At 40.8% G+C, this 24,536-nt stretch overlaps 1 protein-coding gene across 1 annotated transcript in view; it reads left to right on the forward strand.

Annotated features, from left to right (window-relative positions):
* The window catches only part of PEX7 (peroxisomal biogenesis factor 7), a gene marked incomplete at its 5' end in the record, with an annotated part of 58,897 nt that extends 35,130 nt beyond the window's left edge, over positions 1–23,767 (forward strand). Inside the window, one exon of the mRNA XM_015424305.1 lies at positions 22,666–23,767. Coding sequence (XP_015279791.1) covers positions 22,666–22,734 — 69 coding nt within the window. The remainder of the gene's footprint in view (positions 1–22,665) is intronic.
* Positions 23,768–24,536: the final 769 nt, after the last annotated feature.

The raw sequence follows: 24,536 nt of genomic DNA on the forward strand, positions 1-24,536 counted from the left end.
CAAAAAGAAGATTGGTCTGTTGGAACAAAGACAAGACTTTCAGGAAAGAAGATTGTTGAACTTACAAATGGAGAAAGCAAACAAGACACTAAGGTTCCAGGGGATAGCCGAGGCGCAAGGAGAAAACTTGAAAGCAATGATGGCAGAGCTCATTGCCCCGGCGGTGGGGGTGTCAACGGCAGAAGTGGAAGCAGAAATAAAGGTGATTTATCGATCATACTCAAAATATATTAAGCGGAATAACCTGCCGGGTCAAATTGTTGTCAAGTTTCTCAGAAGACATATGAGGGATGATATCCTTAAAGCAACAGCGGCTAGTCCCCTGCAGCTGGGAAATGCAGGTATCAGGGTCCTAAAGGACACTCCGTTTAAGGTTCGCCAGAAAAGGAAAGCGTACAAGGACCTGATTTCAGTCCTGCAGGTCAATCAAATCTCGTATTCCTGGAACCTTCCGGAAGGGTTTGTGTTCAAATATGGGGATAAAAGGGAAAAAATTGACTCGGTTCTGAAAGCGGAAGAATGGTTGAAATGGCACTTCGGATCGAAGGAAGAGGAGCAACAGAATGGAGAGGGCGGAGCAGGCATTGAAGAAGAGATGGATGAAGACCAAGGTGCAGCGGGAGCTGCTTCGGCCAGAGAGACGTATGACTTGCGGCATAGAGGACCAAAATAACCCTTTACAAATAAAGACTCGCAAATGATGAAGATGATGAAAGAGACTCGATGCACACACGAGAAGCTGGTGGAATACTAACTGGGACTGACTAATTCTTTAATTCATTGATTTAAAACGGAAAGTTATAAGTTTGAATACTAACTGAATTCTAACTGTTAAGGACCTTCCCTCTTGGGGTTTTAGTCATAGTGTGGGTTTAATTTTTCTTGTCTTTTTATCCTGGGGTACCTTTTTCCCTCCCCTTTTCTTTTCTGTTAGTCTGTAGGTGTAACAAAAATAATAAAGCTACCAACATTTCTAGTAAGATCTCCAGTGATTTACATTCTGAATACTTGAAATATATTCTTGGAGGATATTAGTATTTTCTGTTCTTCGTTTTAGGGAAGAAAAGTAATATGAATCAGCGCGTTTTGTGAGAAAAGTAGAGTTCTTTAACCATGCATTTTATTTATTTCCTAGAGGTTTTTTAGCCATCTCTAAATACAGTAGAAAAATGTAAGTAGGTCCTGTTCATTGTACCATTAAGGAAATCATTTTTCTAATTCATTTATTAAGAATTAAGACAAAAATCAACTAGGTAATAAATGTTATTCCTCCTATAACAAATTTTGAGTCAAGTGGCACCTTTAAGACCAACAGAGGTTTATTCAATGTATGAGCTTTTGTGTGCATGCACAGTTTTTCAAGTACATTGGAGTGGAAAGTAACAGTTCAATCTTCATCATGTTACATGCTAATTTGCTGTTCAGCCTGTCTATAAGTTTGAATTGTTACCCTCCTTTCCAATGTATTTTACAAAGTGTGGATGCACACAAAAGCTCATACCTTGAATAAACCTTTGTTGGGCTTAAAGGTGCCACTTGACTCAGAATTTGTTTTACTTCTTAAGACCAACATGGCTGCCCACCTGGATTATTCCTCCTATAAACTAGTCTAAAACCTGAATAATATTCCATCAAGAACACTCAATATTCTGACTTCGAATTAGAACTTCTAAACCATCAGAATAAGGATTTCTCTTTGTTCAAGAAATATTTTTGTTTAACAAAAGAGCAGCATTCAGATTATCCCTTAAATCTCTCTGATAAATTTGTACTTTATTCATAACAATGATGGAAACCTTTGGAACAATTTGGAGATTACAAAATACAAGGAGAGAAAATGGGAGTTTATGAAGTCCTGTGGTCCTTTAACTGATAAATGCTATACATAATCTGTACTAAATGTTATTCCATTGATCTTGATGGAATTTAATTAGATTTAACCATGCTCTAGGAAAGATTGCATCTCAGGGAAGAACTCATAGGGTTTTTGTATTGGCTATATACTTTGTATGCCAATACCGTGCAGTTAAGAATCGTGACTGGCTAAAAAAAATATTGGGGGAAGTGTCTTTGTTTATTAAAAATCCATGTGTGTCTTTTGTTTGCAAATAATTACACTAGATGTGTATATGACTTTGAGTTGGGTTTCAAGTAATTAAGGATAGGAGTTCAGTGTTTTGGGTAGCTTGCTGTCCTCCCAAATGGAATACTTTGCCTTTCATCTCCTCAGTTATCAGTTACCCTATCAGTATCAAAATACTTAGATTTTTTTTTGAAAATCCAAACAAATTCTGATTAAATTTTGAAAATGTCCACATATATGTTATGAGTGCACAGGCAGGGATTCCCTTGAGTAAATCCAACTACTTCTTTAACTTTCAATGAAGTAAGTAAACCAGATATTCTTTTTTTTTTAATAAAAAAAATTATTTTCCATATTTTCACCTTTACATTGTAAACCAGATATTCAACCATATTTTAGATATTGAAATTTTCCCGGAGTCTTTGTGAGCAGTTGCTATGGTTTGAAATCTCATTTTAAGATAGTATGGAATAAGTAGTATCCATTAAATAAATGGATGAACAGTACAGTTCTTGCTTCAGTGACCAAATCCATCTTTTTCTGTCTGAATGTTATTTTAAAGATACAAAGAAATATGGGAATGTCTCTCTGCTTATCATTAAGAGCTTGAAATTCTGGTATTTTAGGACTGCTGTAGTAATAAGGCTGCATAACATTCAACAGAGATAGGGGGTGGGGGTGGAATGAAAATCCTGAAAACCCTTTTCTTTGATTCTGTACCTAGTTATCTGGCCTGCTCTGTATGCTATAGAGAGCTCTGGCTACCATATGTAAATGAATGCTTTCTGTTGAGCAAGGCCTTTTCTATAGCTGTTGTCTGCTTGAAAGCAGGAGCAGGCACTTTAAAGGGGGGGGAATCTCTCTTCACATTCTCATATGCAAGTTCTTTGAAGTATGAATGGCAATTCAATTTCTAAATTGCAATTTTACAAAAAGAATTTAAAGGCAGCAGTGGTAAGAATAAAAATCTATTTCAGAGTACTGAAGAATAAGAAACTTACAAAACATTCAAGTGTTGCAGTGCACATGTAAAAGTGTTGAGCGTCATCTCTGGGATCGAAAGTATAGCCTTAAACTTCCTGCAGTACAACCCTACTTTTGCACACACACACAAAAAAAGTCAAAACTTCTTTAGATTTTAATGGAGCCGGATTGCATTCCTGTGCAGCTGCTGATTTGCTGGAGGATCACTCTAAGAAGAATGTTGGGGGAAATGGACCAAGACCTCACTCCCATCTCCCAGAGTGGCTAGAGGCATCTTCTGTTACAACACCTGCTGCTGTACCCCCAGTAACTGGGTTGGATCCAACCAGCTAGTGAAAAGGGACAAGTCCTTTCTGACCACCAAAAAGGTTATGATGCTGATTGTGGGGCCTGAATGCACAAAAGCCATGTGGGATGGGGGGGGTGTGTGTGCTGTAGTAAGGAGGGGAGTTGGGCCAGACTGAGTGCAAAAGATGACTGGATCTCACTGTCTCCATCGAGAGGCCATCTTTGCACTTAACATAACCTCTGACATAGCAGAGTGTTGAATTCAGTTGAGACCCTGAACTGTAAGTAGCATGTTGGCCTTAAAGTTCTCCAGTTTAGATGTGTGTGCATTTTGTTTATATTACCTGTATTTTCAGCTATCACTTTATTGCATGTTGTTCAGTCCCACTCAGCACCCTCTTGCAGGAGAATAAACTGGAAATGAAAAACTAATAACTGCAACCAAGAAGACTGTGCTGTGTAGATGACAGTGATGTCATCAAATATGCAACCTTATAACTTTCTGAAGGAGATTCAAAGGACCTAAAACTGATAGACAACTTAAAAACTGATAAATCACCAGGCCCAGATGGCATACATCCGAGAGTTCTGAAAGAACTCAAATGTGAACTTGTGGATCTCCTGACAAAGATATGTAATCTTTCCTTAAAATCTGCCTCCATTCCTGAGGATTGGAAGGTAGCTAATGTCACTCCCATCTTTAAAAAGGGTTCCAGAGGAGATCCGGGAAATTACAGGCCAGTCAGTCTGACGTCGATACCGGGTAAATTGGTGGAAACCATTATTAAGGAAAGAATTAGTAGGCACATAGATGAACAAAACCTATTGAGGCAGACTCAACATGGGTTCTGTAAGGGAAGATCTTGTCTCACTAACCTATTAGTGTTCTTTGAGGGGGTGAACAAACATGTGGACAAGGGGGATCCAATAGATATTGTTTACCTTGACTTCCAGAAAGCTTTTGATAAAGTTCCTCATCAAAGGCTCCTAAATGTTTTTGGTGATTCCTGCCAAACCTTTTAATAGTGAGAGGTATTCTACCACTTCATTGAGCAAAGTTTGAAATGTTTCTCCAACAGAAGAGCTGGAGGAAATCAGAGGAAGATTCCTCCTGCCTAAGATAGGTTATATGCCAGTATCTTTGAATAAGTAGTGACAAACCATAGCATATCTTAACTGCTAGCATTAGCATCTTGTTAATTTTTTTCAGCATAGTAGAGTTAATTTTCATTTTCTAACAAATAAGTTCATTTCTGTCTGTCTGCATTAAGTTCTTTCTAAATCATTTTTTTTGGAAATGCAATTCTATCTTATCAATTCTGTCTTATCAATAATTGCTTTTTAAAAGTCATCTTAGATAAAATTTAACTTGTTCAGTCTTCTTTTATACCAGCCCTTAGTGTATTAATTAATGTCCCACTAATAAACAGGAAGACTTGTGATTAAGCACATTTAAGAACACAGTCACTTGAGTTCTGATTTTCTTAGTGTTTGAGAGTTCAGCAAGTATCAGCTATTATTGTAAATGATCTTTCCTCTGTTTTTAAGCACTGGAAAGACAGTTTATCATCTAGGTAATGTTCAAAAGGCTGAATAGATTACGTAGGGTATTGGAAAAGGTCCGAATGGCAAAGCAAGACTGTAGTGACTAACAGCTAATTGAGAACCTGTCAGAAGTGTAAATCACTTGGCAAATCATTGAAAACTAGCATTAATGAATGAATGGCTACTAGCTATAATTATGTTGGTGAGAACCAGCATTACTGATATGGACAAAGATGAATGTCTTAATATAAAACCGGATCTCTTTAATGGTAGTGAAACTAAATTTTCCATAGATAAGCCTTGTCAGTCTACATATTTACAGAATTCATATACTATGTCTTTTGGGGGAAAGGTTTTAATTTATATACTGTAGGTAGACTTCCAAATTCTCTGCCATAAGACTGGTTTGTACTAATGCTGCAACCTATAAACTAAGCAAATGCTACATATATATGGTGTTGAAACTTATCCTTTGCGTGGAAACATCAGGAACAGTTTATTGATCAGTGTTTGCGATGTTCATTACCAGGAGCAGAATTGGGGAAAACATAATTCCAGAACAATTAGAACATAAGAGAAGCCAATGTTGGATCAGGCCAATGGGCCATCTAGTCCAACACTGTCACACAGTGGCCACAAATACCAGGTGCCATCAGGAGGTCCACCAGTGGAGCCAGGACACTAGAAGCCCTCCCACTGCTGCCCCCCCCCCAAGCACCAAGAATACAGAGCATCACTTGCCCCAAACTGAGAGTTCCTATCTATACCTTGTGACTAATAGCCACTGATGGATCTCTGCTCCATATGTTTATCTAATTCCCCCTTGAAGCTGTTCATGCCTGTAGCCGCCACCACCAGTTTGGACCCCATCAATGTGTATTTATAGTTAGGATTTTTGGCTCCAATGTGCATCACTTTGCACTTGGCCACATTGAACCCCATTTGCCACATTGACGCCCACTCGCCCATCCTCGACAGATCACTTTGGAGTGCCTCACAATCCTCCCTGGTTCTCACCACCCTGAATAAGTTTGTGTCATCTGCAAATTTAGCCACTTCACTGCTTACTCCCAACTCCAAATCAATAGTAAACAAGTTAAAAACCTTTTGAATGAGTACTGATCCCTGCTTCAAAGGAAAGATGTTGACTATTCAGTAGTCTGCAACTATCCTTTGTTTCTGTTATATGCAAGGTTGAATAGGGGAAAAAGAGAAATGACCTTGAAAGGAGAATATACTTTCTACTGAAGTCTGTATTATGGTGCTGTTATACCATGTTTGTGTGATGTGAATGATGTAAAAAATAGCACACTGAAATCTCATGGATTTGCCTTGCCACTCTTATACTTCATACTGGTGAAGATTCCCAAAAAAAGAGTTGTTCTGATTTAAATCACCATTCCTCTTGGCAAGAAGCAATAGCAGGAGTAAGATTGGACTCCCACTTTTTTGTGTTTTACTTGGGAAAATTATAGTTGCAAGAAGTTGCAGCAGCTACAAGAACCACTTATATTGTCTTCTGATACCTGTTTTGGTACTGAAAGCGTTGTTAGCACTCCCGAGACAAAACAAAGGCAAATGGGTTACTTGGCAGCCCGACCACTTGTATTTCTCAAAGGAACAGGAATGAACAGGGATATATTATGGGTCCACAGAGTTACTGGGAAAGAGTTCCTAGAAATTTTAGTTAATGAGACGGTATGAGTCCTTCCTCCAACAATGTCTAATAATAATTCTAAATGCAGATTTCACAGTGTCTAATCACAGTAAAAAATAGATTTGTTTATAATTTGTTGGTTTATAGTATTCAATCAAAAGGGAGGGAAACCCTTCCATAATCCATTCTGTAACTAGAAGTCTATTTATCATCTTTCCTTAAGTAAAATAAAAAACCATTTTTAGTGAAAACAGTTTCCCAAGTAATTAGCTTCAAGCCTTAATCAGTTGTTACATTATAAAGCTTGATTTCAAGGAAGACCACTTAATACTATAAATCAAAATTTACCATCATTAATTCATACAACAATTTCCTTAATCTGTCTCTCTATTCCAACTTCCATCATTTTCTTTGTACCTCTTGAGAGGCTAAGAGGTCATATTCATTTGTTCTCTGGTAAAAGCTTCTTAAAGATATTGGCCCTGATCCAGCTAGTTAATTGTGACTAGGGCCCATTGAAACCAATATAGCAAATTGGACAGCAGGATTAAATCACAACTATCTTTTGCTGGATCATGGCCATTGAGAGCATTGGAGACTGCATAACAGTCACACTGTCATAATGAATATTCTGTCTAAAGCCTACAAATATCCTCTATTCTCATCTGATAAACTGAAGTGATTGTTGGCTAGGAGATGGAAAACAAAGAAAATATTTTAATTCTGATAGTTATTTTACTACTTTTGTGTGGCAGCTGAATGTCCCAAAGTATTTGAATCTGGCCAGTTTCAGAGTTGGGGTAGTTTGTTAAATAGGCCATTGTTCTGTCTTGTTGTAGCTATTATAATGTTCTTTCTTGGGCCTGCTGGCTACCCAAAGTAGGCATTCTATTCCATCTGTTATTTCCTGATACAGAAAGGGCAGCATGTTATCAAAGATGTTGAATCCAAGTGGTTCCTATTAATACAGTGATAAATAATAGGTATTTAACTGCTGATGGGCATGGTATATAATTAAGATAAATGGCAGTTTGACACTTAAAGACAATAGGAATACCACTCACATTGTGGCAAAGTGTAGTTCCCTGCATGAATTACCAGATTATTAAAAATGTGCTTCTATGGAATGTGCAGTTTGAACTCAATCTTAGTTAATCCAGTTTGAAACTGTTTTGTTTGGTGTGATGTCTTTCAGTACATTATCAGCTGTGTCTTTTCATCACATTTCTATACTGGTGCATATAGTGTGGCAATGTGTAGAACTTGTGTCAGTGAAGTGCCTTTAGGATTTCTCTTTTTGGAAGTTGTATAACTTAGCATTTGTTGTGCTTAAAGTGAAAGGTCATTAATGACCAGTTCAGATATTCACCAGCACCACTTTTCTTCCTCATATGAAGTTTTATAGGAATTCGTGGTTTTATACTTAGGAACAAATTTTGGATTTGCAGCCTAACTTAATATCTTTCCTCTAGAAGACCCATTTTTTCCTGTGCTACTCTTCAGTTTTAATTTGTGCTACACTCATAAACAAGCTGTAGCATCATGTGAATTCTAGGTTTGAAAGAACAATTTCAACTATGTTGAAAGTATACAGGATTATATTTCTAGAAGTATATGGCTATGGTAGAAAATTGAGCTTTTTCTGGCTAATGATGGATGCTTCGTAGAAAGAAAAGCTTCAGTATGAAGTCTACCCATGTCAAAACCATTGATTAAACCCATCATATTCATAACACACAATTGTATGTATCCTTGGCATTAGTTTTATTGGTATGCTGTTGGCTAGCCTTATCTGGATAAGTGCTGTATCAATATATGCCTGTATTTACATAAACTACAGTTTTCATAATACCCATGTGTGATGGACAGTAAATGGTTAATGCTCTAACCTGGTCTGAGAACCTTGAGTGACAGAGGATTTTCAAATAGAATTCTTCAGTTGAGAGAGTCAGTTAGGAGTGACAGTTGAGAGTTAGTCGTTAAGAACTGATAGGGTTGCCAGGTCTTACCTGACTGCCAGCAGGGTAGGTGGCTTTGGGGGTCATTCCTGGAGGGGGAGGGAATGTCCCTGATGTAATGATGTCACACAGAAGTGACCTCGTCACATTCGGAATGCAGCCCCTTGGAAGGTGCCAGCTTTAAATCTCCATTAACAAGGATCCTTGCTTGTTGTTTAGTATAAATTGCTCTCACCATCGTAAAAAATTCTTTACCACATTGTGAAGTTAGTGGTTGTTCCAGCACGAAGTTCCAGCTGGCATTATCAAATGCTTTTTTTTTTTTACTTTAAAACATTTTTATGTCACATTTCCATACAATCAGGGTTCCCAAGGTGACAAACTGGAAGAAGACACCAATAGAGGGAGACAGATGAATCCCCCCTGGGAGGGAGTTCCAAAGTTTGGGGGCCACAACTGAGAAACCCCTTTTTTGGATTGCAACCTGCCCAGCCTCAGATGACGGGGTCAACCAAAGCAGGGCCTCCAAAGGTGACTGGAGTGTATGGGGAGGCTCCAATAAAAGGCGGTCCTTAAGGTATGTTGGTTCCAGGCCATACAGGGTCTTAATGATCAATAAAAGCACCTTGAATTGAGCCCGAAGCAAGTTGGAAGCCAATACAGATACAACCGTACCCCCGTGACCCAGTCCAATTAACAATCTGGCTATAGTATTCTGTGCCAGCTGTAGTTTCTGGACCATCTGCAAGGGCAGTCTACACAGAGTGCCTTGCAGTAACTTAATCTAGACATTACCATGTCATGCACCACAGTGGCAAGATCTTTTCTATCCAGGAAGGGCTGCAGCTGGCTCAACAGCCGAACTAGTGAAAGGCATCCATGGCCACCACTGCCACCTGTCTATCCAACAGAAGGCCCAGGTCCAGGAGCACCCCCAAGGTATGAGTCTGCTTCTTTAGGGGGAGTACAACCTCATCCAAAACAGGGGACAACCCATTTCCTGCATTAGACCTTCCATCCACCAGTAGCACCTTTGTTTTGTTGGGATTAAGTTTCATCTTGTTAGCCCTCATCCATTCCAAAACTGTCTGCAGGCACCTTTTCACAGTTTCCACAGCCTCCATGAGATCTCCTGACAGCTTGAGATAGAGGTGAGGGTCATCTGTGTATTGGTGGCAACTGAGCCCAAATCTCTGAATGCGCTCCCCTTCAGCTTTATATTTATGTTGAAAAGCATGGGAGACAAGATGGAACCCTGGGGAACCCTGTAAGTTAGAGGCCAAGAGCCAGAGCAGCAGTCCCCCAGCACCACACTCTGAAACCTATTACTGAAGTAGGACTGAAGCCACTGCAGAACAATGATCTGAAAGATGATCCAGAAGGATACCGTGGTATTGAAAGCCGCTGAGAAGTCCAGGAGAATGTAAAGGGTCGCACTCCCCCTGTCCTTCTCCCAGCACCTATCATCCATCAGAGCGACCAAGGTCATTTCGGTCTCATAACCAGCTTGGAATGGATCAAAACAATCCATTTCATTCAGGAATCCTTGAAGTTGGCTGACCACCACTCATTCAGTCATGTTTCTCAAGAATAGTATATTTGAGCCCTGACCCGGATAGCCCAGACAAGCCCGATCTCGGAAGCTAAGTAGGGTTTACTCTGGCAAGTACTTGGATGGGAGACCCCCTTGGAATACCAGCAGTCAGGAGGTGGGGGCAGGCTTTATTCAGCCACCTCTCTGAATATCCTTCAGGCCCCCAGTAGCCACCAGAGATCGCCAGGACTTCCAGTTGCACACACACTCACATGCACACATACATGCACATATGAAAAATACAAAAAACAATAGTACATTTGAGACTGGACTGTAGTTAATCAACTCTCCTGGGTCCAGACTCCAGACTAGGTTTCTTTAGAAGTGAACACACCACTGCCTGCTTCAAGACAGGAGTGACCACTCCTCTATCAGGAAGGCTTGAACTGTCTCCCTTACCCAGTCTGCTCCCCCATCCAAGATTTAAGCAGCCAGGAAGGTCAAGAGTCGTACAATCAGATGATAGGTCTCAAACTTCCAGCAGTCCTGTCCACATCCTCAGACTGCACAAGCTGAAAGATATCCCACACAACTGGATAAATCAGCACCCTGGGACCAACCAGTCCTGCTGCTGCTAATGTAGAGTCCAAGTAGGAACAGAAGCAAAAGATTTTATCAGCAAAGTGCTTAGCAAAATGATAGCAGCAGGCTGCAGAGCAGTCCATCCATCTCCTTCTGTCAGCCAAAACCCAATAGGCCCTTGAGCTCCCGGAAGAGTTCTGCAGGTCTATGCTGAGCAGATGCAATGGTGCAAATGCAATTATAAAATTTTGGAGACAGTTGCAGTGATACATAAGCATAGGTCTGGCAGGTGGGGAGATTGTGTTGCTGTAGTCTATAAGGATTCTATTCCCCTAGCGTGGTGCCCCATCACTACTTGTTTTGAGGCTGTGTACTTAACATTCAGATTAAGAGACAGGATAAGGATTTTGTTTGTGTACTGCCCACCCCACTGCCTAACAGTCCCCCTATCTGAGCTGACAGAGCTGGGCTTGGGGCTGGTGTTGAGGACCCCTGGGCTGGTTTTCCTGGGTAACTCCAAAACTCCCGCTGAGGCTGTCTCATTAGGAGTGGCTCAGGATTTCATGGCTTCCATGACAACTGTGGGCCTGTGTCAGATACTAACTGGTCCTACACATTGTTCATGTCATGTTCCTGACCTGATATTTTGTTCTGGGCAGGAGGAATGTGATCTCAGGGGGGAGGAATTGATGATGGTTCCTTTGTCGTGGACAGATCACTTACCTGTTTGGGTTTAGACTTACAGGGACACTGAGAATCTGTAGGGGTGGATGATCTATTAAAGTGATCTGCTCCCAGAGGCAGATTGATCTGAATGGCTTTCTGATGGCTCCAGGTGATTTTCCTGTTGATATGGTCGGTGCTCTTGTCGATTCCCTGGTTGACCTCTAGAATGAGGAAATGACCTGGGCAGTTGTCATGATCACTCCTAGGCACCCTCTCTCAGGCATTAGAGCCCAGGTAACCCCTTGGTTCACTGAGGGGCTGAGGCCACTGAAAAGACAAGGGAAATTGGCTAAAGCTACAGTGAAGGAAGATTCAGGATAAATCTGATAAGACACAGGCAAAAGTTCATTTTAAAGTGTACTCTATGGAACTGAGGGCAGCAAAGAAACAACACTTCATTATCACCATCGCATCTGCACACCTGCAGGAGGGGGTGGACTGCTCGGTGGCCAGCTATTAATGTTTTGCTCAGTGCTTTGCCAATCAAATCTCTCACATACATTCCAACTTGGACTCTCTGTTAGCAGTGACAGGGTCAGATGGTGCCAGGGTTCCAACTTGTCCAATTGCTTGAGAAACCTTTCAGTTTATTGAGTCTGAGGATGTGGACAGGATTGTTGGAAGTTTGAGGTGTACCGCCTGCTTGTATGACCCTTGCCCTTCCTTCTTACTTATCTTCTGGGGATGGGGCTGTCTGAGTTTGAGAGGTAGTTAATGCTTCCTCAAGAGAGGGGGCAGTCATCCCAGCCTTGAAACAGGCTGCGGTGCATCCACTTCTAAAGAAACCTACCCTCAGCCCAGGAGATCTCAATAATTATCAACCACTTTCAAATGTTCCATTCATGAGCAAGGTGATTGAATAGCTGGTGTCTGGGTAACTTCAACTTTTGCTGGAGGAGGCAAATTGTTTTGATCTCTTCCAATCTGGGTTTAGGCCAGGTTATGGGACTGAAAAAGCCCTGGTGGCCCTGATAGGTGACTTGCATGGGGAGATGGACAGAGGCAGTGCAACTCTGTTGATTCTCCTGGACCTCTCAGTGGCTTTCGATACCATTGACCATGGTCAGTGCTCCCTCTAAGCTGAGTTAATGTGAGCTAGCTCATAGTTTCTTAGCCTCCGGCTCACACATTTTTGTCTTACCTCAGGAAGGATATCTCCAGAGCAAACTAATTTATGCAGTAACCAAATCACTCACTCACAACTTTAATTCCAGTAACTCACAAAGTAGATTTTTTACTCACAAGACTCCATAGCTTAGAGGGGGCATTGATCATGGTACCCTTCTGGACACCTATCTGGGCTAGGATTGGGGGGGGGGTGCTGTTCTGCAGTGGTTCCAGTTCTACCTAGAGGATAGATTTCAGAAGGTGATGCTGGGGGACTGCTACTCAGCCCCTTAGCCTTTGGCGTATGGGGTCCAACAAGGTTCCACTTCTTCCCTATGCTCTTTAATATCTACATGAAACCACTGGGTGAGGTCATCTGGAGATTTGAGCTGGGTTGTCACCAGTGTGCCCTGTAAACTGAGTTAGTGTGAGCTAGCTCATAGATTTTTAGCTTCCGGCTCACACATTTTTGTCTTAGCTCAGGAAGGATGGCTCCAGAGCAAACTAATTTATGCAGTAGCCAAATTGTTCACTCACAACTTTAATGTCAGTAGCTCACAAAGCAGATTTTTTGCTCACAAGACTCCACAGCTTAGAGGGAGCATTGGTTGTCACCCATATGCAGATGACACTCAACTCTATCCCATGCTTCCAGCTGACACAGGGAGGCTGCAGAAACCCTGAACTGGTGCCTGGAGGCAGTTTTGGACTGGAGGTGGGCTAAGAAGATGAATCTTAATCCCAAAAGATGGAAGTGCTACTGGTGGGGGAAAGGTTCAACCCATGATTTAAGGTGTCACTCATTCTGGATGGAGTTGCATTCCCCTTGAAAGAATGTGTCCATAGTCTGGGGGTGTTTTTGGACCCAAGCCTGCTGCTGGACAAGCAAGTGCCCACAGTGGCCAGGAATGCCTTTTAACACCTTCACCTGATTAGTCAGCTGCAGCCTTTCCTGGACAGTAAAAATCTGTCATACTCTGGTAACATTTAGATTAGATTAGTATAATTCACTCTACATGGGGCTGCCCTTGAGAAGTGTTCAGAAACTTCTGTTAGTACAGAATGCTGCAGCCAGGAACCTGGGTACCTGGCTCTAGAGTGGGCCGTAGGGATCATGTTAGGCCAGTCTTGGCCTACATAAACTGGCTCCCAATTTGTTTCTGGGCACAATTCAAGGTGTTGACATTGACCTTTAAAGCCCTATGTGGCTTGGGACCAACATACCTGAAGGATCGCATACTCCCTTATGAACCTGCCAGACCACTACAGTTACCTTAAGAGGCCCTGCTTCAGGTGCCCCCACCTTCTGAGATTAGGCAAGAGACAACCAAGGAGAGGGTCTTCTCGGTCAATGCAACAAAGCTCTGGAACTCCTCCCCAGGGAGACTCATTTGTCCCTTCTGTTGCTGTCTTCCACCAGCGGGTGAAGGCTTTTTTGCTTCATTTTGCCTTCCCTCAATAATACCTCCTTCCTAAACGATATTTTAATTGCTCTTTTTATGTTTTGTATGTATTTTAACTTTGTTTCTTAATTGTTTTAATTATGTATGTTTGGGGAGTTGATTTTAATGGTTTTATAATGTAATTTTATCATGTGTTTTTTTAGGGTTTATGTGTTTGTTAGTTGCCTTGGTGGCCCCTGTAAGGGTGGAAAGGTGGGATACAAATTTTGTAAGTAATAATAATAAGTTCTACCATCAGCCAACGTGCCATTTTTCATTTTCACTGCACCCAGTAATTTGACAGGAAAAGATCTAGCCTTCTGTCTGAAAAGGTAGCTCTCCCATGATCAAAGGAAAGGATCCCCCCACCCATACAGGATACAGATACCTTTGGAACACTTTTTATTTATGTTGAGAGATGCATCTTGGGGGTGGGGTCAAGCTTGTCAGGAAGCTATTGGGTGCGCAGGAGGGCTCACCAACCTCTGACTTGCTGCCAAGAAGCAGCAGACTGCAGACATCACTGAAGACAGAGAGGTGGTAATCTCACATTTCTTCTGACTGTGGGTTCCCAGTCAAATGGCTGAACACAATTCTTTAGCAGAAACAAGAAAGGGAAAGAAACTAAACCTAACAAAGAACTCCAAAACCAAGCAAAGGTTAGTGGAAAGGAGGGCCAAAATTAAAACCTTTTCATAAAAAGAGGTACATGTATTTATTGATAATATCAAATTAAAACATATATAGGGGCCCAATTACAACCAATATATATAAAACATAACCATAACCAGGGCTAAAAGAGTTGACCTGACGCGTTTCGGCGTGAATATTGTGGCAACACAATCAAAGAAGGTTATTTGTGGACCATAGGTGGATTTTATAATCACTGGGCTAGTGATTGCACTAAAAAGGTTTCATGTGCATATTTATCTTGTGCCTGGTTACTTTACTTCTGAACAATTTACTTTATGGTCCTTATTGAATTTGTATTTTGTATATATTCCTGATTGTGTTTTTATGAATGTATCTATTTACCATCTAGCCACATTTGTATGACCTCTGAGGAAGGCCGATTCGGCTGAAACGCGTCTTTTACACTCCTTTGAGCCCTGCCAGTGCTAACAAAGCTTAAAGAAGCATGGTAGCAATTAACTCCATGTCAAGTTTGAGCACATTCAATCAAACTTCTTTCGCCAACTCTTAGGTGCCCCAAGGTGTGTGCTGCACTTGGCTTTATGCCTAGAATTGGGCCAACATCTTATTCAAACAAAAGGTTGGCTACTAACCTTTAAATATTGGCTCAACATTCATTTTAGAGCCTCTCCAAACTCTCTAATTTATGCTTTAAAATGATACACACAGTCCCCTCTGGTTTTCAAAAATAGAAGAAAAAATTAATCAAATAGGGTTTTCGACTGATTACTTTCTCCAAATGGATGAAACCTCGATTTTTCAAACTATTAGACAAAGACTATTCGACCTAGAATTACATAATTTTCATCCTTCACATCCGCAAACAATAACCCCCCCCCCCCAGGAAAGACTCTGCAAATGTTCCAGCATGGCCCCAGACTCAATCTTCCAAATTATTCTAGACTGCCAGCTGCACACATCTTCACGTATGAGACTGTTACCCCTTCAGTCACATTTATTTACTAATAATCTTAAAACTGTTCAATATCTTCTTAACAATGTTAATACTGATACTACAATTATGGTTGCAGAATTCTTAGCTGAATCAGCCGCACTTAGATACAGTCTTTTTACATAATTCACATACTTTATTGTCTAAATTTACTTGCTGGAATTCAATGTATCTGCTCAAATGTATTTATTACTATGTATATGTATTATTTACTACTATGCCATTAAAGGTGTCTGAATCTGAATCTAACTACTGGGCAATTATATATCTTTAAGATTGAGGATGAAGAAATTGAAATTGTTTAAGATTTTCTATTCCTTGGCTCCATCATCAACCAAAAGGGAGACTGCAACTAAGAAATCAGATGGAGATTGAGACTGGGAAGGGCAGCCTTGAAGAAGCTAGAAAAGATTCATAAGGACGTGTCATGGGCACCCAAGATCAAGTTAATTCATGCCATAGTATTCCCTATTACTATGTAAGGCTGTGAAAGTTGAACAATGAAAAAAGCTGACTGGAAGAGAGTAGATTCCTTTGAAATGTGGTGTTGGAGGAGAGTGTTGTGGATACCATAAACCATCAAAAAGACAAATAAGTGAGTTCTAGATCAAATCAAGCCTGAAATCTACCCATGAAACTAAAATAACTAAACTAAAGCTATTGTACTTTGGTCACATTATGGAAAGACGAGAGTCACTGGAAAAAATAGTAATGGTAAGAAAAATTGAAGGCAACAGGAAAAGAGGAAGACCCAACATGAGTCAATCATGGAAGTCAATCAATCAAGGAAGCCACAGCTTTCAGTTTGCAAGACCTGTGCAAGGTTTTTAATGAGAGGACATTCATTTATAGGTTTGCCATTAGTCGGAAGCAACTTGACAGCACTTGACACATGCAAAAACTTTTAGTTACTAAAACCAGCATGATGTAGTGGCTTGAGTGTCAGATTAGGATCTAGGAGACCCTGGTTTGAATCTGTATTCTGCCATGGCAGCTTGCTGGCCAGTCACACGCTCTCAGCCTAACCTGTCTCACAGGGTTGTTGTGAGGTTAAAACAGAGGAGAAGGCTTCCAGTTTCAGCGATCGCCATGGCAGTCGACTTCTCCCGACGATCCGGAAGAAGCCTGCCAGCGCCTGCAGCTGGGAGGGGGCGCGATTGTCCGTGCCACCCCAGGAGCCTGAGTGAAGGGCTCCCAGCCATGGGGCACTAGAGAGCTCCCCCCAGCAACTAAAGCCGGTGAGGGGGGGCTGCTCCAAGCTCCAATGGTCCCGCCATGGAGCGTCCCACATGGGAACCAGATCAGCATGCCAGATCAAGTGTTTGGTGATCAAGTAAAAATAGACGTGAGCGAGCAACCGTTGAAAATGTGAATCTAAGCACAAGCAAAACAACGAAAAAGCACTCGGCCCTCCTGAAATAAAATGGGGGGACTCCCCTCCGTTAAGAACTGTTTACAGGCGAATTTAGCTACAAAGAAGGGGGGCCTGCTACAAAAAGCAAGTGAAACAAAGTAAAGAGACAGTAAGTACTTACCACGCTACTAAAGAGCTCTCAGAGACTTTGAAAAACTTTTGAAAAAAGTAAATAAATCTCAAACTTGGCACCAACGACGGCAAAGGACTCTAAAGATAAACAAGCAAAAGCAAAGCTTCTTCCCGGAAAGCTCCAGCTCTAGCCCTGTGAGTTTTACTCCTAGACAAGATTCAACAGCGGAGCTTCAAAGGCTGATATCGGAAGCACTTCGCCCCCTGCTGGAAAAAATCACAGCAGTAGACAAGCTGGATGCACAGCAAGCACAAATGACTACAAATACACAGAAAATAGAAAAAGCAGAGTAGGAGCTCAAAGTGATTGACACCAACTCAAAAAAGATGGACAAAAAACTGCAGGCACTGGGGAAAAGTGTCAAATTGAAGAATCTAGAGTACTCCAGCCCCAAATGGAAAGAGCAAGCTATGTCTTGAGGCTTCAAGGCATCCAGGAAGAGAAAGGAGAGACAGATCGTTGGTGATGCACTAGCACCCATGGCAGAGATGACAGCGGATAAACTTCAAAGCGAAATAGATACGGTCAGTCGATCATATTCAGAATTTATCAGAAAGAACAATCTGCCCGGGGAAGTTACAATAAGATTCTCTCAAAGAAAAGTGAGAGACCAACTATCGAAAGCATCTAATGGAGCTACCTTGAAGATCAAAGACAAAGATATAAGAATATTGAAGGACATTCCATTTGAGATAAGAAGGGAAAGAAGGAAATTCAGAGACTTGACTCTATTCTTACAAAAGCATGATGTTGCTTACAGATGGTTAACACCCGAGGGTCTAATCTTCAGATATGCAAATGGTAGAGAAAGGATTGACTCTGTTGAAAAAGCTTGTGAATTTTTTGTGCCAACATAGCAGCCCAGCAGAAAGAGGTGCAACCGGTGAAGCTAAAGAAAGCAAAGAAGAAGGAGAGGCTGGATCCTCTGAGAAAGACTCTGACTCTAAATTGGGAGCGGCGGGTACTAAACGAGGCTATCAGTTGAGACACAGAAAGGGAAAGGAAAAATAGATTGTCAATGTTCTCTGAAATATCTAAAAAGTAGTTTAATACATGTTGTTTTACACTCTTTTTATGAAATATTGACGTATTAGATATATTTAAGTAGATAGATGAACATTTTCAGCGAATGTTAACTTGTGTTTAAGTTTAAGGGTAAATTTGCAAACGTATGTATGATCACCATCTCTTGGGTTTTTAGAGGGTTTTCTTTACTTTCTCCCATAGATGTAGTTCCCCCCCACACCGGATTTTCTGTTTGTAGCTTTTAGTATGTAGATATTAGAAAATGCAATAAAAAACATCCACTTCGGGGGGGGGGGACAGAGGAGAAGAGCATGATGTAAGCCGCTTTGGGTCCCTGTTGGAGAGAAAGTTGGGGTATAAATTAAACATCAGTCAATCAATCAGTGAGGTAAGTGAATGAATGAATGAATTCTCAGATTTTTACCCCACCCTTCTTCCCAGGAGGCCATGGTAGCATATATAGAATTATGCTCCTCTGTTTTATCCTCACTATAGCCCTAAAGTAGATTAGATGGAAAGTGACTGGCCCAAAGAAAATCCAGCAAGCTTTGTGGCTGAGCAGGAATCTGAACCCGGGTCTCTCAAGTCAAAATTCAACATTCTAACCACTACAGAATATTCGCTCTCAAAGTTACTATAATAGACAGAGCATTAGACTGTATCTGGAAAACCCACATTCATGTTTCACTTTGCCGGCTTGGTGTGTCTTGGTTTGTATTGCAAGTCACTACCTGGCTGAAATAACAGTGGGAATAATGGTGATGTATACTCCAACACTATTGTGAGAATGGATGATATGATATGATAAAACAGTGCTTCCAATCCTGAGCTTTAGAATTATATAAATCTTTTTAAAAAGTTAAATATTGCTCAGACTTTGATGAGCTGTTAACTGGTATTTTCTCCTTTTGTTTGTTAAGTGATACATTGCCAGGCAACATACTCTGTCTTTTTAGGCCCACATATTGCTCCTTTTGTAGCAGAGGTGTCTATTGACTCATCACAATGCCTTATACAGAGATTGATTTACATCTATTAGACTTCAAGATATCACAAATATTTGTCAGAATTATTTCCTGTTCATGTTTTCTTTGCTGTCATTGCTTAGTTACGCTTCAGGTTTTCAGAGTGTTATCAGAAATGGAGCTGAACTGAATTATGCAAAATGGACCTTGGAAGTCTGCATTTTGTAGAAACCCTGTTTGCTCTCTCTGTGATCTGATGAACTTCCTCTGTTACTGTATTTGTGTTCAGAAGCTGCTCCATGGTTCTAATTAAGTTGCTCACAGGTGGGAATTCCCCAAGGATTTTGCAGATGGTGTTTTATGTATTGTTTCCTCTCGGCAACTAGATGTACTAAAAGGAAACATACCTGCTTTTAATTTCCAAATATGATGCTTAGAAGAAACCCCACTGTGTGAGTTCTGTAGTCTACAAAAAAAATCAATAATGAAAAGGATTTTTTGTTAAATTACACAAGGCACATATTTCAGTTTAAAAAACAGCACACTGAATAATAACCAAGTGTCTTTTTTGCCTCAGCTTTATACCTTACTGTACTAATTGGATTTTAAATTAGGACAATTCTGTTTTATAACAGAATAGTAATTTAAGGGTATAGTCTTTGAGCTTTGTTTAAGACAATATCCTTATCAGACAAGGACATTTTTATAAAGTATACACATTGCTTTATGGTTAACAGTATCATTAACTTGATTTCTGTGGAAGGTTCTTCTGTGACAATTTCTTTGGCCCTTTAACTGTTCCAGTACATTGTACATCATTCGGTTATCTAGTTGTCACTGTGGTATCTATCTGTTCTTTCTTTCTGCGGTTTGGCTATGAAACTTTAATTACATTAATCCAATATGATTCATTTTGTACAGTACTTTCTGCCCTAAAATGTACAGGTGTTTTCTTATCCTGATTGTAATTTCCATTGGGTCTGTAAAACTGGTGTTTGCTTTTGCACTTACAAGTCTAATAAAATTCTGTTTATATGATGATGAGACTAGTTCAGTCAACATTCCATTCCCCAGAGGCCAGTGAAGTCTCACCATACTTTGCACTTTATGTATATTTAAAAAATCTATGTTGAGAACAAGAAAAATAATGGCTATAGAGGCATACATTTTTGTCATATGGGTAACGTTATGTGAATGCCTGAAATTTTACTCTAGTGAAAACCCTGGATTTTTCTTTTGTTCATGTGTCTCATCCAAGCCTTCCAACATTTTGGCTTGCAACAGCTTTCTGACCTCTTGCAAAATATGTGTCCTGAACTGGTGAGGCATGGCCACCTGAGCTGCCTTCTTTGCAAGGATTATTTGGCAACCTCTGTGATGGACCTCTGTCCTGCCCCTGAAGGGGAAAAATGTCCTGCCCCTGAAGGGGAAAAATTGTTAGGCCTATATCTGGCAATGAGCAGACTTTGGGCCATTTTGTCTGGACTCTTGGGAAAGGGCAGGTTGGTGTGGGTGGAATCATGTGTGTGAGTGTGTTAGGATCCAGGTAAAAGGTAAAGGTTTCCCTTGCTCGAAAGCCAGTCAAATCCGACTCTAGGGTTGCGGTGCTCATCTCCGTTTCCAAGCGGAAGAGCCAGCTCGTTTCTGTGGTCATGTGGCTGACATGACTAAACGCCAAGGCGCACGGAACGCTGTTACCTTCACACCGAAGCGGTACCTATTTATCTACTTGCAATTTCTTGCTTTCGAACTGCTAGGTTGGCAGGAGCTGGGACCAGAGATGGGAGCTCACTCCATAATGCGGCACTCGGGTCTCGAACTGCTGAACTACCGACCTTCCGACCTGCAGCAATTCGCCTAGTGGCTAACTGGTGAAGGCCTGTTTATGCTTGGAAGTATTAAAGAAAATTGAAACTACTCTCTAAATTGATGAGCCTCAGCCAGGTTTTATTTTGTTTGTCAAGACACCTGTGCTGCTGATCTGTTCCTTGAAACCTACTTGCAAATAAATAAATCTTCTTTGTTGTTAATATATAATTCCTGCCTCAGTGACCTCCATATTCTACTTGCGCACCACAAAACTTACCTCACAGCAGTGAACCCAAAGCCTATACGCTCGCTATCTTTAGAACACCTGGTATCTGAGGGGAAGAATTATAGTTGAAAATAAACATGGTTCCCCCCAAAACATAGGAAGCTGGGGGGGGGGGTGTCCCCACAGTTGATAGAAACAGCCTGTCTCAACCTTCTTCTTAAGAGGGAGTTGGGGACAGTGATGGCTGGGAGCAGAATTTCCTCTCCAGTTGCTCAGAAGCTCTATACTCTTCTTAGCAAGGTCAACAGACATATCATAATTAAAAACAACCCATAAAGATGCTGCAGTGGCCCAGGTGGAGTTAGTGACTAGAATATGTGTAGTCAGATGCTCTGAAACACCTGCCAAGATCAAATGTCTTGCATAGATTTCTAAAAGAGTACAGGAAGGAAGCGCATTCACAGACCTCATGGAAAATGCATATCAAACAAACCTTGTTGAATGTCCAACCTCTCTCAGGTTTGAGTGTGACTCCCCCAGGGCTTCAGCAGGGGTATCATACAGGAAAATAATTCAAAGTGCTAGATCTGATTTATAAGGCCCTAAATGGCTTGGGGCCATGGTACTTGAAGGACTGCCTCCTCACATACTGTCCAGCTCACCAGTTCAGACTCTTCTCAATAAGCCCAGCTTTCTGTGCAGAGAGGTGAGACCTAGAAATGTGAGGTGGGTGGCAATCAGAGATGGTGCTTTTGCATTGGTGGCTTATCACCTATTGAATCAGTGGAAAAGAGCAAGAGTCCAGTAGAAGAAGTGAGCAGTGACTCACGAAAGCTCATACCCTGCCACATATTTTGTTAGTCTTTAAGGTGCTACTGGACTCTTGCTCTTTTCTGCTGCTACAGACAGACTAACACGGCTACCCATCTTGTTTGGAATTTGATAGAGAAGGCTGAATCACTACAGGGAAATTTCTCATCCTTTACTTTGAAGTCAGTCAGAGTTAACCATCAGAACTGTCTAAGGGGAAACTATCAAAACTATCAGGGGGAAAGTGAGCTCCCTCATGATGGTTTTGATATTCTAGAGTTATTCTTACCTTAGTAAGGGGTGGATCTGATCTTCCTTACAGCAATCACATATTACTTCATGAAAGTATCTGCTCATGACTCAGTTCTGCCAAATGGGGTAGAACAGTCTTTTAAGAATTATAAATAATTTAATCTTTAAGAGAGGAACCCTTATTTCAGTTCACTATCCACCTAGAATTACAGTAGTTTTTAGACCTGACATTGTTTTCTGAAGTAAATAATTTTGTATTTTATGTGAGTATATGTTGCTTCATTACATCATTGTAGGTATGTTCACTAAAGGGGTAGGCAGAATAATCAATGAAAATGATTAGAATCTGGGAGCCAGTTGTAACAAATACAAAGATTATGTGGGTATCCTTTTCTGTCCATAATACTATAATTCCTTTTCGCTTTTGTCTGTTTTTCTCCCAGCATCTCTCTAAAGTTAATTGTGTTTTTTCTCCATAGGTGGCAGACTGTGCTTGGGATGAGACAGTGAAGATCTATAGCCCTTCTTCATTGGTAATTTCTGCATAGAATGATATACTCCATGGAAGACAGCAAATCTGGAAGGAATCGCTTCCAGTTTCCCAGGGCAGAACAGTCACAGGATGTACTGGAATCTTGATCACCTTATTTCTTAAAATGTAATTTCATCTTTTAAATGAAGACATGCTGTTAAGGTTAAGAGCAAGTTCAAATAGCTTCTTCTGTAAAACTACATTGGGGGGACAGCAGAAAAATTATGTGCTGTGGAGATGGATAGATGAGGAGGAAGGCAAAAACACTGGCAGTCTTCTCTGTGGGTATAAGGGGCATGTGAGAAGCAATCACATAAATATTGGGTGCTTTAAACCAAGTGTCCTACATCTGCCGTAGGAAAAGAAATGCAAATGGTGCTGTTTTGACCTCTCATCTCTGTTAAAATGTGGTGTTTATGACACGGTCGCATTGCATCAATCTATATATATAAAGCATTCATTTGATTTCACTGTGGATACATTTTGTCATTGACCCTCCATTATAACATGGTGCGTACTGCTGATGAACAGTAAGTTACACACCATTATCTAACTGCTTCATTCAACTTCTGTTTATTTGTTTTAGTCAGGAAGAAATATTATCAACAACCTTTTTTTGTCGATGAGCCAACCACATCATGTTACAGATAACCTTAGGATTCAAGCCATTACATTTTGAGGTTCAATTCATATTCAGCTGTGACTGAAATAGCTTTCATAACCCCTTAAAGACAAAATTCTGGTTCCTGCAAGGCACCACAAGGGAAGGACCCAAAGAGGTAATGGGGCGGCACCCCCTGCATTCCTGGGGGGTGGAGATAAGTTGGTGGGTGGAAAGTCGGCTGAGGGTGGGGAAGCAGCCATCTTGACTCTCTTGCCAAGCCATGAGCTGTGGCAGGACTTCCCAAGACAGTTGAGTGGGTAGTTTTCCAGATGGGTGAAGGTTCCATCTGTCTCAGGATCCTGTTCTCCTGAATAAAGTATGTGTACGTGTTCAGTAGTACAAGTTTGAACAACACCTCCGTGTGTGTGTATATGTGTGTGTGTGTGTGTGTGTATTGTACACACAAATACAATACATGCATACACACACAGGGTATATATTATTGACTTAATTTCAGCCTGGACTTAATTTCAACCTAGTCATTATTTGCTCAGACTTTCTTTGATTAGTGATTCAGGATCTCTTTAACTTATTTTCTGATTATGATCCAAATGATCTCCAAGGGAGACATTTAAAGAACAGTTTGGGTCTTTTCCGTCTAGCTGAACTGGGGGGAAACAAAGGCTTGCTGGGAGGGGGATGCTGTTTGAGATCAATTTGATTCCTGGGGTCAGGTTTGACCATCTTTATGCTGTGGAAGTATCCAAAATTTGCTGACTGTTGAGAATAAATCCCTGAAATTATGGGGGAGGATGAGATCTGATTTAGAAATCTAGCCTTATTTGTGGGTTCCACACACTGAGGTCTGTACTGTTTTAGGGAAGACAAAAGTGTAACTGTTTTAATTATCATCTAATACAGGTGAATTCCTTAATACATAGCTAAAATCTGATTGTTATGTACACTCCTATCTGGTAGCCATTGTAAGGCAAATTTTGTCATTCTAATCTAGAAATATGGGTATACAGACCGAGTACTCAAGGAGTTCCAGTGATGCACAGAAAAGCTGTTCTTAGTAGAGGAGCTTTATGCAGGAGGACTAGGACGGATTTCTGGACTAGGACAGATTTCTGAATCTTCCTATTTACAAGTCTATATCTTGCATTAAAAATGAAAGATCTATTTTCTGTTTCCCTTGATAGGGTATTGCAAAA

The sequence above is a fragment of the Gekko japonicus genome, unplaced genomic scaffold (genome assembly GCF_001447785.1).
Source record: "Gekko japonicus isolate JY-2015 unplaced genomic scaffold, Gekko_japonicus_V1.1 scaffold2527, whole genome shotgun sequence".
NCBI classification, from domain to species: domain Eukaryota; kingdom Metazoa; phylum Chordata; class Lepidosauria; order Squamata; family Gekkonidae; genus Gekko; species Gekko japonicus.